The 16,871-nt window shown below is 37.8% G+C and overlaps 1 protein-coding gene across 8 annotated transcripts in view; it reads right to left on the reverse strand.

The window, feature by feature from the left end:
• MTA3 (metastasis associated 1 family member 3) overlaps positions 1-16,871 on the reverse strand; it is a 165,360-nt gene that overhangs the window by 102,434 nt on the left and 46,055 nt on the right. For 7 of the 8 annotated variants that reach the window (XR_001346010.2, XR_001346007.2, XR_002827169.1 and 4 more), the window contains exons 1-3: positions 16,367-16,423; positions 15,898-15,965; positions 8,287-8,380 (exon numbers count right to left, since the gene is read on the reverse strand). Coding sequence is in view for 5 of the 8 variants with exons in the window: in XM_014447846.2 (XP_014303332.2) it covers positions 8,287-8,380; positions 15,898-15,965; positions 16,367-16,415 (211 nt within the window). In the remaining 3 variants the exon portion in view is untranslated. Of the gene's footprint in view, positions 1-8,286; positions 8,381-15,897; positions 15,966-16,366; positions 16,424-16,871 lie in introns of those variants that run through there. The other variant, XM_023747385.1, reaches the window with a different exon arrangement.

Here is a 16,871-nt window from a genome sequence, read left to right on the forward strand (position 1 = left end):
AGAAGGGAGAGGGATAGAGAGTTAGAAACATCGATGAGAGAGAAACATCGATCAGCTGCCTCCTGCACACCCCCCACTGGGGATGTGCCCCCAACCAAGGTACATGCCCTTGACCGGAATCGAACCTGGGACCCTTCAGTCCGCAGGCCAATGCTCTATCCACTGAGCCAAACCTGGTTAGGGCTAAACAGACTTTTTATAAGGTCCTTCCAGACCTTTCTAAATAAAGGCAATACATAAAGGTAAATGCACTAGTGGAAATAGAAATAGCAGGAAGAAGCTACAGAACTCTATTTATACTGCACTTCAATTAAAAGATTTTTTTTAAAGAAATCAGCTGGAGGATAGTGGGGTGCAGGTAGAAAAGGACATAGAGGGGATAAATGGTGATGGAAAGCCCAGCCAGTGTGACTCAGTGGTTGAGCGTCGACCTATGAGCCAGGAAGTGATGGTTTGATTCCGTCAGGGCACATGCCCAGGTTGCAGACTCAATTCCCAGTGGGGGGTGTGTAGGAGGCAGCTGATCAATGATTCTCTCTCATCATTGATGTTTCTCTCTCCCTCTCTCCCTTCCTCTCTGAAATCAATAAAAATATATTTAAAAAATTAAAAATTTTAAAAATGGTGATGGAAAAAATAAAATTATATTTTAAAAAAAAGAGATAACCTCTGGAAAACTTTAGATAGGTACTCTGACTACAAAAATTATTTTCATTCAACTAGTCAAACATAAAACATCAGTCTAGCCCAGTGATGGCAAACCTTTTGAGCTCGGCGTGTCAGCATTTTGAAAAACCCTAACTTAACTCTGGTGCCGTGTCACATATAGAAATTTTTTGATATTTGCAACCATAGTAAAACAAAGACTTACATTTTTGATATTTATTTTATATATTTAAATGCCATTTAACAAAGAAATATCAACCAAAAAAAATGAGTTCGAGTGTCACCTCTGACACGCGTGTCATAGGTTCGCCATCACTGGTCTAGCCCTAACCGGTTTGGCTCAGTGGATAGAGCGTCGGCCTGTGGACTAAAGGGTCCCAGGTTCGATTCTGGTCAAGGGCATGTACCTTGGTTGAGGGCACATTCCCAGTAGGGAGTGTGCAAGAGGCAGCTGATCGATGTTTCTCTCTCATCGATGTTTCCAACTCTCTATCCCTCTCCCTTCCTCTCTGTAAAAAATCCATAAAGTATATTTTTTTTAAAAAAAAACAAAAAATATCAGTCTAAAACTTTCCAACCCACAAATTAAGTAAAACTAATAAAAGCCCTTTAAAGAAGCTATCTAATTATTGAAATGCCTCATTTAATAATCAATAAACAATGTGACATCAATTTTAAAGTAATAATATAGTACTTGCTTTGTTTAAAAAGATAATAGCACTCATTAACACTCCAAGTAACAGATTAATAAGAAAATGTGTATCATAAAACATAATTAACTTGTCAAATAATAAACCTTTTTATATTTACAGTAGATAATAATCTGGTTAATGAGACACAAACTTGCCATAACTGTTAATTACAAAATGTCATTCACAAAAATAAAAACATTATAAAATAGCAAGAGAAAAGTGTCCTTATAAATGAATGTTTATTTCTTTGAATGGTGTTGACAGAGAGTAGTTTTTTGTACCAACTCCAATCAACTGGTAGTAACTGCCTGGAAAGGACGGAGAAGGGTCTCCAGGGGCAGAGTTAGGGCTCAGTGTCTCAGATTAGCCAGGTGTGTCCCTGGATTCAGAAAAGGAGCATGTCAGGCTTAGATCTATGTACCTATATACTTTATAGACTGAGACACAGAATTATGGACTATGTTCTAATAATATCAAACTTCCTAAGAAAAATACAACGGACATCTAGAAATCGAGTATGTTTAACCTTATCCCTGCTAATAAAATCTGTGGTCAAAGTACAAAAATTAGAAATAAGAAAAAGTTCTTTATTTTCCCTTCTCTCTCTAGTATTCCTCTTGGAATTAATAACATTTCAACAAATGGGCTAAATAAATCTCAGAATAGATAAGATGCTGATCACATAAGTAAGTTGGAGTATTATATCAAAGAATTCTCCCAGTAAGTCCCATAAAGTTCTAAGAAATTAAAGAATGAGACCAAGTTAACAGAAGTCACAAACTTTTGTTACTAGGAATTCCATAAAGAGAACAGAGGACAGAGGGAAAACATAGAAACAGAAATCTTAGAAGAAAACATCCCTGAGCTGAAAACTAATTAAAGGTCCTCCCTCACACTAATGTATTCACCAAAAATGCATAGAATGATTACTGAAATAAATCCAACAAGTAAACATGTTAGGATAATTTCAGAATGCCAATTCTAAAAGAGAAAAACTTCCAGAGAAAAAAAATGTGTTACTTACAAAAGAATAAGAATGAGACTAACATCAGACTTCTGAATTCCAGAAGACAATGATAGAACATCATCAAAATTCTGAGACAAACTCGCAGTGCAGTATGATGGTAAAATAAACACATTTTTAAGACATGTAAAGATTTAATAAGTTCACCACCCACAGGTGCTTTCTGAAAAAATAATTTAGATGAGAACATATTTCAGCAAGGCAAAACACAAATGTTATTAAAAATAAAGATGACTTGGATACAAGAAACAGTGGAGAGGCAACAAACAAGTAAAACTATAAATCTTAAAGAGTAGCTACGTAATGAACATATATGTAAAAGCACTTAGAACAGTGTCTGGTGCTATGTGTTGTTATTATTAAGTCATTACTGTTATTTAGTAAAAATCTAGAACTAAACACTGCATAGTTTCAACAAGGGAAGGAAGAGAGCAAGGAAGGAAGAAAATGTGACCTACATTTATTTCCTTACTACTGGCCCAGTGCACGGATTCATGCACATTGAAAGGAAATTAATTAGAAGAAATATTTTAATATCGCTATCCACCCTTTCTCTACAATAGAAGTGTCAGAGATGAAAGAAAATTAGTAAAATGTATATGAAAAGTATATAAATTAATAAGTAAACAATAACATGATAAAACAAAGACATGATATAAAAACATTGATAAAAACAATGACTGATAAATTGATTAAACTTATTCTAATATCTCCCTGTATACCACAATAAGAGTAAAAACACTTTCAAAGTGCTTGACTAATTTCCTTTGTGATGAAGTATTTACAACTTTAATGTCACACACTCTTCAAACTCGAAAAAAAAGCAACATATAACTGACCATGTCTGAAAACAGGTTCAGGTAGGAATATTCCTACTCTGTCTAGAGCAGGGGTCCTCAAACTACGGCCCGCGGGCCACATGCAAATACAAATATTGTATTTGTTCCCGTTTTGTTTTTTTACTTCAAAATAAGATATGTGCAGTGTGCATAGGAATTTGTTCATAGTTTTTTTTTAAACTATAGTCCGGCCCTCCAACGGTCTGAGGGACAGTGAACTGGCCCCCTGTTTAAAAAGTTTGAGGACCCCCTGGTCTAGAGTTTGTCCTTGTGATTTATTAATAGTCATCGCAAATGCTGGCATCACAGGAAACTGTCTTCGAATTAATTTAAATGGGAGGCCAATGTCAGACGGGGATAGTTGTGCCAGTAGTTGGTCTTCAGACATATTCTGTCGACTACGACACTGCTTTCTTTCAGCTTCAGAATGTCAACAAAAACAACCAAATTCATGATTGACAATGACAGATCGAAACACACGTGTGCGATTGGCGCCAGTGAGAGCTTTATATATATCGCGCATGCGTAAGTCAACGTTTATTTTTAGATTGCCAGTGTGCATCATATGTATCAGAGGGACAGACGGTCGGTTACTTAGCCTTTTATATATATAGAAGATGTTAAGGGGAGAGGAAAAAATATAAGTTTAAACATGTCTGTTTAAATGTAAGGATATTTGCTTTTCTTTATTCCCTACTGAGTTAACTAAAGATTTTCTCCCTACAAATTAATTTAGCCAAAGTTAAAACTCAATATAAAATAGGTAAAGAATATAAATAGTTCACAGAAAAAAATATATAAATGAATTTTATAAGAAAGCCACATTTTCATAAGAAACATACAAATAAAACTATATCAACGTATCATGTCCCACCTATTAAATTAGTAAAGACCAAAAACATGATAGTAAACTATATTGGTTAGGGTGGGAGAGAATAAGCACTCATTCATTACTGGTAGGTATAAACTGTACCCTGTCTGAGGCCGGCAATTTTGCAATATCTATCAAAATTACAACACACTACATTTTGGCCCCACAACTACAATTTTAGGAATCTATGCTAAATATAAATGCTGTCCTCATACCTGTGTCTACATGGTAAGTACTCTGAAGAACTGCTTGAGAACAAAAGATAAAAAACAGAACCCTCCACCAGTACAGAGTGGTTAAATTACTACAGTACATAAACTGTGGACTATCATGCAGCCATTAAAAAGAAAGTACTGATATGAAAGAATCTCCAAGATAAGGAAAAAAGGCCCAGGAAAAGTGGTACAGTGTATCTGAAGTCTTGAAAAGAACCTGAACCCCTCTGAGGACACATGAAGACATTCCAAGGGGCACACAGAAACACAGGTTTAAGGAGGTCAATTTTTAGACCATCTTCCACATGCACTAGTTCCTACTGATCTTCCCTGAGAATTAGCACAGGCTCAAGGCATCAGGCTGATTGATCCTTCTATTCTCATCCCACTGCCCCTCTCTCACCCACCTCTCAACCACCCATATCTTAGAGTGGAGCACAACTCAAGGGAGTAGAAACCTGCAAGGCACCACACAGGGATCACCAGTGACAAAATCAAAGCTTCTTTAACCAAGATATCAGAAACTCACACAAAGCGTTTTGCATCTTATACATATTTCAGTTACAGAGAAGTGTGGTGTTAGAACTGAGGCATTTTGCCCAGTGTTAGAATGTTATAAATTCAAAAATATTTGACTATGACATCAGATATCTACCTACCGATCAATCAATAGGGAGATATATGAACAATTTCACTTAAAGACTTCACTGTTTCCAAACAGTGAATGGTGGTCAAAAATAAATGCATAGCTCCCGAAAAAAAAGTCCCAAGAAAACAAAAAAACAAAGAGCATCTGTAAGAAAACAACAGAAGGCCTTAGTCCAGCACAGTGAGGCTTTGAGCATTATCCAGGAGACTATCTTAGAATTCAGAAGATGGTTGCCTTGGAAATGCATAATACTCATTTAATAAAATTGGCAAAAGGAATCAGACTTTCTGACAAAAAATCAGTGTGATTTAGCTGCCTACTTGGTCAATAAGGACTAGGTTTGCCATTAAGGTTTACTGGTGGTCATTTTCTACAAACGAATAAATAAAATCTACAGTTCCAATAATCTGATGAAAATATAAATACTTTATATATTAGTATTAATTTACATATCATATATTTAAATACATTTTAAGGACATACATAATATTAAGATTTGAACATTTTATCAGACATGAATTTAAAATATAAAGGTATACTTACTGAACATTACTTCAACTTTTCCAAACCTTTCTAAGTATATTGGTTTAAATAAGGTCCCTATGATGGTTAATTCTGTTGGATTGGCTAGGTAGGCTATTCAAACTCTAATCTAGGTGTTGCTGTGAAAATATTTTGTAGATGCAATTAACATCAGGTGGCTTTAAGTAAACGGTATTATCCTTAGTAATCTGGGTGGGCTTCATCCAATCAGTTGAAAGGCCTCACCATCAGATTTCAGACTTGCCTGGCCAACCCCCACAATCTTAGTCTATTACGTGCACTAAATCCCTTTACATCCTATCCTATATAATAAAAGCCTAATATGCAAGTTGAGAACAGCAGAGCGACCGGTGGAGCAACCAGTTGCTATGTCGTGCACTGACCACCAGGGGGCATATGCTCAATGCAGGAGCTGCCCCCAGCCTGCAGGCCCCAGGCCAGCCAAGGCAGGTGCCAGAGGGGGCCCCCCGATTGCCCTGCCAATAGCCCCACAGAGGGAGGCAACCAGTGGCAACTGCGGGGGCGGGGCCGGTGAGCAGGAGACGCCAGGCTGGTCAAGGCAGGTGCCAGTGGGGGTCCCCTGATCGCCCTGCCGGTTGGTCCACAGATCGGCCTTGATCACTGGCCAGGCCTACGGACCCTACCTGTGCATGAATTTCATGCACCAGGCCGCTAGTATTTATATAAACCAGTTGGTGATCCTGTGGATGCATAGGAAAGTATACGTATATATAAGAAAGACATATATCTTTTTCTGGTAGAACCATAGGTAATACAATCCCTATGTGTGAAAGTAAAAAGTATAATTAACAGTCATTTGTTAGGTCTTGCTAAAGCCTTTTTATTGTGCGTCTCAGAAAATGAAACCATGAATGACTCTAATGACTGGTTAACAAACCTCTTCCAAGCTTGATGGTTTCAAATTCTCTGCTCTCGGCAAAACTGAAGGAGGTTCTAATTGAATTGTCAGCTGCTAACTCATTTCAAAAATCACTTTTGATGAAAAACTGCTACATCATTTTTTCACATACAACTCAGAAGAACAAACAATGAGATAATTTGTAAGCTCTGAGATCAGGGATTTCTGCTGCTCTGTTCACTGCTCACCACCAGAACATACAAGAGTGTCCAGAACACACCAGGAGCTCAAAATATACCTGATAAATCAATAAATGAGCAAAACTCCACCATTCTCATCTACTTACTGAAGTTAAAAAGTTTGTCAGAACTTACATCTATAAACACAAAAATCAGGAATGGAATCAATGCCATTTGTAAGCTCTGAGATCAGGGATTTCTGCTGCTCTGTTCACTGCTCACCACCAGAACATACAAGAGTGTCTTGTTAAGAGATGATTTCCAGTAAAAATGTATTTTTTTTTTTTTTTTTTTTTTAAATATTTTATTGATTTTTTTTACAGAGAGGAAGGGAGAGGGATAGAGAGTTAGAAACATCGATCAGCTGCCTCCTGCACACCTCCTACTGGGGATGTGCCCGCAACCCAAGTATTGCAAGGACACATTATTTTGGATGAGAGTAAGCTCCATCCATCTTGTTAAGAGATGATTTCCAGTAAAAATGTATTTTTATGTTGAGTAATTATCAAACAGTTTATAATATTTGTACTATAATTATAATAAGTCCAAAAGAAAGCAAGACTGAGCCTTATGGACACAGGAAATATAAACAGGTTTTACATTTTAATTTATACATTCATTTTTGTTACTGAGAATGACATGATGAAACCCATCAAACATAAAACTACATCAGGCTAAAATTCTGTGGAGAAAAAAAATGGAAAGGAGCTCAAGGAAAAAAAGGGATCACATAAGATTTCAAACTGTTAAAACAGAGCTTGTTCATACATTTTTTTAACCTATGACGGATGGTCAAATGGTTGCAAAATTTCTTTTTTAACAGAATCAACAATTTTTAAATGTCAGTATTTATAACACACTAGAAATATTTCTGCAACTATTTAAATTTTGAAGAAAAATTTTTTATGTCAACCTTAAAATGTATAACGGAGTACATTCTCTCTCATCATTGATGTTTTTACCTCTCTTCCTCTCCCCATCTCCCTTTCTCTCTGAAATTAATAAAATATAAAGAAAGAAAGAAAACAGAGAGAGAATCATTGATCGACTGCCCCCTACATGCCCCACCCTGGGGATCAAGCCCACAACCCGAGCATGTGCCCTGACCAGATATCGAATCATGACCTCCTGGTTCACAGGTCAACACTCAACCACTGAACTGTGCTGGCCAGGCAAAAATATATTTTTTTTAAAAAGAAGTGCTCAGAGTTGTTACCTATAGGAATGAGTATCTAAACATCACTTTGTATTTTTTCCTAGCAATTTTTAATACATGCCTAATAAACATAATATTCAGAATTTTTAAAAATGTAAATATTAACCAGCTATTTAGGGGGCGGGGGAAGTCCTCCAAGAAAATATCAGTGAAGTATAAATTTCCTCCTATTTGTACACTCAAACCACCATCAAAAATGAGAGATGGCAAAACACTGCCCTGACTGTCTGCTGAAGCCTACTTGCAAAGACTTCTATTTCAACATTTTGACTAATTAAGAAACATATGATGCAAACTAAAAAAATATACTAAAACCAAGCACCACCCAAAAAAATTACTCCCATCTAAACTAAGAGGAAGACAAATTAGAAAGCAAAAACTACAGGTAACAAAAAAGGTTTTTTCCTCGCATCATGGATAATGAAAGACTTAAAACATTTTTTTATTAATCCAAGAAAAAAAAAACAACTTACTAGCATGCTTATCTGCAAGCATTATAAGCGTGTTGGAAATATCTCGTCGTCTATAGAAGCATACTACTTTTGCTTCCACGTTGCCAGTTGCAGTCTAAGAAATAAGAAAAACAAAAGTCATCTGTACTGAGTATTAGATTCAAGTAGTTTATAAAACAAAACTAGATACAGCACAATTATAAGATCACTCTCATTTACACTGTGCCAACCACTACTGCAGAATAATCAGAGAGCTAAAACACTCAAATGAGGATGAGCAACATTTGTTCCGGTTCCAAGTAGAACTAATATGTCAAACATAAAATAACTTTCTGGCATCAATTAAACTAAAGTAATCAGACCGTTTTAACAAATAAAGCCAGACACAGTTAAATCTGATTAGCCTTAGGAAACTAATCCCAAAAACATCAAAAGCCACAATAGGATTTATTTAAGACAGTTAAACATATCTCCTCTAAAACTACGCCCAGAAGCACAGGCTAAGAGTAGAATCACCCAGCCTTCTCCTGCACATCCCCACAATGGACTCATGAGGAAGCTCTGTAGGTACAGGACAGCCATCATGCAGAATGGGCCAGATGACTTAGAAAAGCATTCTCCAGCCTAAGGGAGTCTATGAACCCATAATAGTCAATAATCTTAGTAGTACTTACTTTACCGTCCCACAGGAAAGTATTAAAAACCTTGAGTTATGAACACTGAAGCTCTTATTTCTTTCTGACTACAGTCTAGAATACAATCAATATTCAGTTAAGTTGTAATTTACTGCAGCTGGGGCCCAGGCTCCAACACTCCTATTCTTTATGAATTCTGAGAGCTTTCAAGAAGGTCAATCATTCATTACAAAGTTCCTTGTAAAAACATATAGAGAACAATAAAAAGCTACTGTGATTTCCAATTTCAAACACGTTTAAAAACAAATTTTCAGAATTTCTCTGGGCGTACAGATATATTCAAACATACAGAAATAAGAATATATATATGCTGCGGTAAATTTGTCAATTTTATGAAGTTCAGCAGCAGTTTTAGAGTGAAAAATAGTCTTAGAGAAATACTGCCCCTTAAAATTGAAATCATATTAAGTCCTAACCGAAGTGTTTCTATATTTCACAATATTGTGATCGAATATATCCTCCAGCAATAATGATCCAGCAATCTGCTAAAAGAGCAAGCCAATATTCCCACGTAAATAAAATCTATCAATGACTTCAATTATAAGCTCTTTATCATTTTTGTCTTCTTGACCTAAAAGTATATTAAAAACCCAAAACAAGAGTTTCAAGGAATAGTTTTTCTGCCTCACCAGTGAGTTCCTTCCATAGGAATACTCTATGAAGCTAATTAAATTCTTATTTAAACATGCTTGGGATGGAGAGGCATAGTTCAAAATAAATATTCTCTTCTGGACTATGTACACACTTGGCTATTAGGTAGTTTAAGACTACAGTATTTCTCTACAATACACACACATACACACCCTCAAGCATCCCTCTAAAGCTGAGCTACCAAAATGTGGTCCAAGACTCAGTCCACACTGTATGTACTATGTAATAAAATGAGTACAGGATTGAGAGTATGTATATTATAGCATTTGAGAGTTAATTTTATAGCTATTGAATCTAACAATGAAAAATGGGACCTTGTATTTTTTTTTAAACATATTTTATTGATTTTTTACAGAGAGGAAGGGAGAGGATTAGAGTTAGAAACATCGATGAAAGAGAAACATCGATCAGCTGCCTCCTGCACCCCCCCCCCCCCCCCACTGGGGATGTGCCCACAACCAAGGTACATGCCCTTGACCAGAACCGAACCTGGGACCCTTCAGTCCGCAGGCTGACGCTCTATCCACCGAGCCAAACCAGTCAGGGCGGGACCTTGTATTTTTATAAGCCTATTTCAAATTTAACTTTTCTGCCTTTTTAATATTACAAAAGCAATCTGAGATAGTGAAAACTCTTTACCACAAATAGCTCGAAAAACACTGCTCTGTGACCTAGGTTAAATAAAGCCTGGAGACATATATATATATTCTTTGGTTATTCACCAAAATTTTTTAACTTTATTGATTCTTGAGAGAGAGGAAGGGGAAAAGGAGAAGGGAGAGGGGGAAAGAGACAGACAGATATATATATATATATATATATATATATATATATATATATATATATATATATATATAAATAGAGAGAGAGAGAGAGAGAGAGAGAGAGAGAAATATCAATTTGTTGTTCCACTTATTTAACGCATTCATTGGTTGATTCTTGTATGTGCCCTGACCAGGGATTGAACCTGTAACCTCAGGGTATTGGGGACGATGCTCTAATGGGGATGATGCTCTAACTAGTTGAGCTACCAGGCCAGGGCTCACCAAAAATTTTTGAGTCCTTCCTATGTGCCCAAGCACTGAGCTAAGCACTGCAGATACATGGTGCCTGCCCTCACTAAGCCTCCACTCCAGCAAGGATGCCTGGTCACATGTCATCTCTTCTCCAAATCTTCCAAAACCCAGTTATCTTGTCCCTCACCTGATTAGACACCTCCACTGGTTCCCCACAACTAACATAAAGGTAAAACATCCCTGACAATATTCCCAGCACAATTTTCCTTTACTTCTTCCTCTCCCCTCCAGACTCCACTTCTCACTCATGGAAAGGACAGAAAAAGTTTCATGGAGGAAATGAGGTGGAGAATACCTTAGCATGCTAGGAAAGAAGGAAAGGAGTCCCAACAGCTGAAGCCTGGAGGACTGAACTGTCAAAGAAAAAGAAAAAGGCCTAGAGCAGCGGTTCTCAACCTGTGGGTCGCGACCCCTTTGGGGGTCGAACAACCCTTTCACAGGGGTCGCCTAAGACCATCGGAAAACACATATATAATTACATATTGTTTTTGTGATTAATCACTATGCTTTAATTATTTTCAATTTGTAACAATGAAAATACATCCTGCATTATCAGATATTTACATTACGATTCATAACAGTAGCAAAATTACAGTTATGAAGTAGCAACGAAAATAATTTTATGGTTGGGGGTCACCACAACATGAGGAACTGTATTAAAGGGTCCCGGCATTAGGAAGGTTGAGAACCACTGGCCTAGAGCAAAAACCCACAGGTGGGGAAAGTGGGGACATGTATAAAGAACCGATAATGTACATCAATTTCTTTTCTGGGGTTTTTTGTTGTTGTTGTTTGTTTTTAATCCTCAAGGATATTTTTCCATTGATTTTTAGAGAGAGTGACGAGAGAAGGAAAGACAGAGAGAAATATTGAGGTGAGAGAAACATCAATTGGTTGCCTCCTGCAGGAGTCCCCGACCAGGGCCCAGACCAGGGCCCAGCGGGGAGGAGCCTGCAACCAAGGTACATGCCCTTGACCGGAATCAAACCCAGGACCTTTCAATCCGCAGGCCGATGCTCTCCTATCCACTGAGCCAAAGTGGCTAGGGCTCTTTTCTGGGTTCTTTTTTCCATTTAGGTTGCAGCATCTTAAACTCTCTATTCTGTCAAACATGTTTACTAAGTATCCCCTAGCTAGCGATAAGAGGCTTTCTTAAGCTCTAAAATAATTTCAGTCAACCTCATACTCATGTTTGTTTCTATATCATACTTATAAAGTACTTTTTTTAATTAAAAAAACACTTTCCAGCCCTAGCTGGTTTGGCTCAGTGGATAGAGCATAGGCCTGTAGACCAAAGGGTCCCAGGTTCGATTCTAGTCAAGGGCACATGCCCAGGGTTGCAGCTCGATCCCCAGTGGGGGGCGTGCAGGAGGCAGCCAATCAATGATTCTCTCTCATCATTGATGTTTCTATCTCTCTCTCTCTCCCTCTCTCTTCCTCTCTGAAATCAATAAAAATATATTTTAAAAAAAAACACCACTTTCCATTTCAGAAAATCCATGATATAACCAAAGTAAAGAACAAGTGGAAAGTGATTTTCCTTTCCCAATTTCTGTGCTTAGTCCCAAAAGATCCCAAATGATAGGATGGGTATTAACTTGCATTCCATAAAAGGGGCTTTGAGAGTATCTTCTGAAATTATGTGCAAATGTAGATGGGGGGGTGGGGGGTCATCAGATGCTTAAAGACATATGACTCCCCTCTCCCCCACCAAAAAATTTTAAGACCCTAAACATTCAAATGAATCTCAGAGCAAGTTTGAAGATTAATAAAATGTGCAGAATGTGAAGATACATAAATTATACAATATAATAACCAAAAAAAACCCAATAGTAAATAACATGTTAATTTATCCACAAGCAAAAGTCTCTGTGACTACATCCTCATTATTAGGTGCAGAAAGATTTCTTCCAACATGTATGTAGACTCAATCTTTAGAAGCAAGACCAACACCCAACCTAGGTAGTGACTAAATAAAATTTACCAAAAAGTTTTCTTCTATTTTAACCTTATATTCTTCCTCCAAAAAATCATCTTCACTATATCTGGGTACAAATTAGGAGAGAAGAAAAGAGGGAACATATGATAACCAATGTTGAACTATGCTCATCAAATGATACGTATTTAGTTTTGCACATAAAAGTTCCCAAAACTTTTCCAGAAAAATTGAGACTAAAATATATTACTGTAATTAAAAAACAAACAAACAAAAAAACCTGTAGTCCAGCTTTCAACCTAAGCAAGTAACATTTTAAATTGGATCTTTTTTAAAAACCAGGAACCAGCATATAAAAGCGCATTTTCTATTACAATGGTGATTGACAGTTTATCCTAGGAATTTGACTTTTTAAAAATTCTATTTAGAAGATAAAATAGTTAATAAAATAGGTTAATGTCTCTTCTTCTTCTGGCTTATCAATTATATATCAAGTGTTCTTAAAATCATTATTTGGATTGTCCAATCATGTTAACTTTTCCCCACTTTGCAAACTTGACCTCTGAATAGGCAAGGCCTTTCTGGAACACTCTGTGGCCTCTCTCTCACAGTTGCCTCTTTCTCATCCTCTAGGCCTCAACTTCAATGTCCTTAATATCCTTCTTTCTCTGTCCAAAGGAAGTGACCTCTATTATTCCTTACGCAAGGCTTATTTCCCTCTTAGAAATTAACAGTTTATCACTATTTTTTTCAATATATTTGTATTGATTTCGGAGAGGACGGGAGAGGGAGAGAGAGAGAAACATCGATGATGAGAGAATCATTGATTGGCTGCCTCCTGGATTGGGTCCACAACCCAGGCATGTGCCCTGACCAGGAATCGAACCATGACCTCCTGGTTCATAAGTCAATGCTCGACCTCTACGCCACACTGGCTGGGCTATCAGTAGTTTCTTTATGCCTGTTAACATCTTTTCATGTATCTCCCTCATCTCATTCATGAGAACACAGACTTTATGTAAGCAGGGACCGTGTCCATACTGTTCAATATTGTATCTGAGCCTAGCATAGCCCCTAGTACATAATAGGTGCTCAAGAAATATTTGTTTAATGAATTATTTAAAGTGAGGTATCTTTACCCTTCACCCATTCCTCTTGGTGTGGATCCCATTACAATAAATTAAAAAAATAAAAATATCTTTTTCACACCCCTTCAGAAATAAAGGCCCTACATATATATTTAGTACTTAACTAACCAATCTCAGTTCCTGTTTACCAATACTCCATCCAATCAAACTGCCATTCTTGACATTAAAGAGAATCCCATTCCTCAATTCTGTCATCCCCAGCTCCCAAAAGACAATTATTATATTAATGAATCTTTGCTGAAAGCAGAGAGGCAGGGAGAAGGTGAGGACTGTGGGGGCCAGGTGGGGTACTTTTGAAATGCACGGTAATATAAAGGAGTGCAAAATGATCTATGTTCAAGCTCCATGTATAACCCAGTCATTTAACCACTGTGTGCCTCATGACCACAATTCATAACGCATCTACCTTAAAGGTTTAAGGTTACCATTGTGAGGTTCAACAGAGGTAACAAATGTGAATCCCCAGATTATATGCTTCCAGACAATCACGCTCTGATTTTTATAAATTTAGCAAAGCTGCAATTTCCTTCATGTGGGATTATTTGGCTGATGTCTGTCGCCACTTTTTTATTTTTGTTCATCCCTGAATTCCTAAAAGTGCCTATCTAAAAGTGCCTGGCAAGTAGCAGGTTCTCAGAGATATCTGTAAAACAAATGAATCGAAATACTTTGTAAACAGTAAAACTATGTACAATTATTAACAGCAGACATTTGAGAAATCCATTAATTCAACAAATATTTATTAATGTCATAACCATGGGCCAGCCACTATTCTAAGACACTTGGGATGAACTAGTGAACAGAGAAAATCATTACACACACTGAGCTTACATTCTAGTTTGGGGAAACAGCAATGAAAACAGAACAATAATTACGTATATTAAAAGGTGATAAAAGATATGGAAACAAGAGCAAAGTACAAGAGAATGGTAACAACTAAACTGTCACGTGTGAGAAGCAGTGAAATAACATTCATTGTCTACCATGCTTGGAGCCAAATGAGGGAGGTGCAGAGCAGCAAGAGTGGAGGTTCCCACTCACAGACTGCTCCAGTCCTGAAGCCATTGTCGTCATTTGGCGGTGGTCACAAACACTACAGAAGCTTTAAAAATGCAAAGGCCCGCCCTAACCGGTTTGGCTCAGTGGGTAGAGCGTCGGCCTGCGGACTCAAGGGTCCCAGGTTCGATTCCGGTCAAGGGCATGTACCTTGTTTGCGGGCACATTCCCAGTAGGGGGTGTGCAAGAGGCAGCTGATGGATGTTTCTCTCTCATGGATGTTTCTAAATCTCTATCCCTCTCCCTTCCTCTCTGCAAAAAATCAATAAAATATATATATATATTTTAAAATGCAAGGCCCCTGCTATAATCCCAGAAGCAAACCAAGATCTCAAGGATTGTAAGACAGGCGTGTCCCTGATCAGACCTGGCTTCCTGAGATTCAGAACTGGACCAGTCTCCAGATGATATTTCGGGGTAAAGTTATCAACTAGAAAGCCCAAGCATTTTAACACAATGCCTTCTCATAAGCTACACAAATAACCCTCAAGGGGGTGTGGAGGAAACCAGAGCATCATTAGAAATCTATGGTTCCTGCAGTTGATGGCCATGTTTTCATGTGCCTCCTTTGTAAACGCTCATCTACTACAGTCATAATGCTTCTGATGTCCTTGGACACCTGTGATCAGAGAAAGTTTTATTTACTTGGACCTAAGCTACACAGCCACTTTATATTATACTAGTTAGCCTAGGGCAGAATTTTACAAGTTCCCTTCAACATTATCTTTGCTAGCTTCCTCCTTCTAAAGCTGGAAGAGGAAAAAATTAACTCCCTAAAAATTATGACTCTAACTATAAAAAGGGACTGAATTACAGGAATGACCTTCTCTGAGAAACTTTAAGCAATTTGAAGAAATCTGCAGATGTTAAATATTCAATAACATTTAATATCAGAGGTAATTATAAAAAGGCAAAGAATATTCAGAATCCTGCATAATTCTCTAATCCGAAGTCTCTAATTCCAGAAAGTCTGAGACAAAGTAAAATCACCTCTTATGCTCTTTACCCAATTATCTTCAATAGAAACAATTATTTTTTAATATTAGAATCAAGAACACGCAAGTGTATACCTTGTTGAGTTCTTCTATCCTCCTGATTAGGTACGGGTTGCTGGAAGAATTCTCAAAGTAGACATAATCTGTAATTAAAGAAAGTAAAGAGCTTAATCTTTTCAAGAGAAAGTTCACATCTGTGAATCTGTGACTGCATATTAGGCGATTCACATTCAAAAATGAAGCATGTAATTCATTCCCTGGTAAAAGCAACTTCCGTGATGCAACCTTAATATATTCTCTCCTGAGCCTACTATTCACAGACCCTCATTTTCCTGGCATTTTCATTTCAATTCATGTTTTATGGAGTTCTCCTAGACTCCTGTTCCACACGTGTCATTTCTTTAATAACAAAGACACCTCTTGTCATTATCACTGAGTCGTCAGGGCTGACTCAACATGTGTCTTTCATACTGTAACTGCTTCCACATCTTTCCCCTCCAATCCACTGTGCCCTGGAGGAGGCTTCTCACATAAAACTATTGACCTAAGACAAACTCAGAGCATCTTGAACGGCTTGGCAGCTCCAAGTGCATTGCAATCATCAACTTGGAAGAAAAAGAAAAAAAATCAGGTGAGCGGAGCAGGTAAAGAGGACAAACTTTCCCACAGTTCTATCTACATAGGAAGATGCGGGGAAGTGGGGGGGGGGACGGACGACGGACTATCTGAGACGGCATCATTCTTTTTTTAATATCTTTTACCCTATGTATTCCAGATCCACTTAGGATCTTGATATTTATTTTAAAAAAAATTGCTGCAGGTTCCCAACAAAAAGGATAAGGAAATTGTTCAAGCGCGGCTTTGGCCGTGGAAACTTCCCACCGCGCGTTTGCAGGATGCGAGGGGCCGGGTGCGCGGGGAAGGTGCATCTCAGCAGCTCTTTCCTGCAAAGGGGCCGCGCTCGCAGGCCGTTCCCGGCACGGCCACCGGCGGCCCCGCTGACGAGCAGGGCAGCCGGGAGCGCCGCGCGCAAACACGCCGCGTATCTG

Source organism: Myotis lucifugus, unplaced genomic scaffold (assembly GCF_000147115.1).
Source record: "Myotis lucifugus unplaced genomic scaffold, Myoluc2.0 scaffold_6, whole genome shotgun sequence".
Classification (NCBI taxonomy): Eukaryota; Metazoa; Chordata; class Mammalia; order Chiroptera; family Vespertilionidae; genus Myotis; species Myotis lucifugus.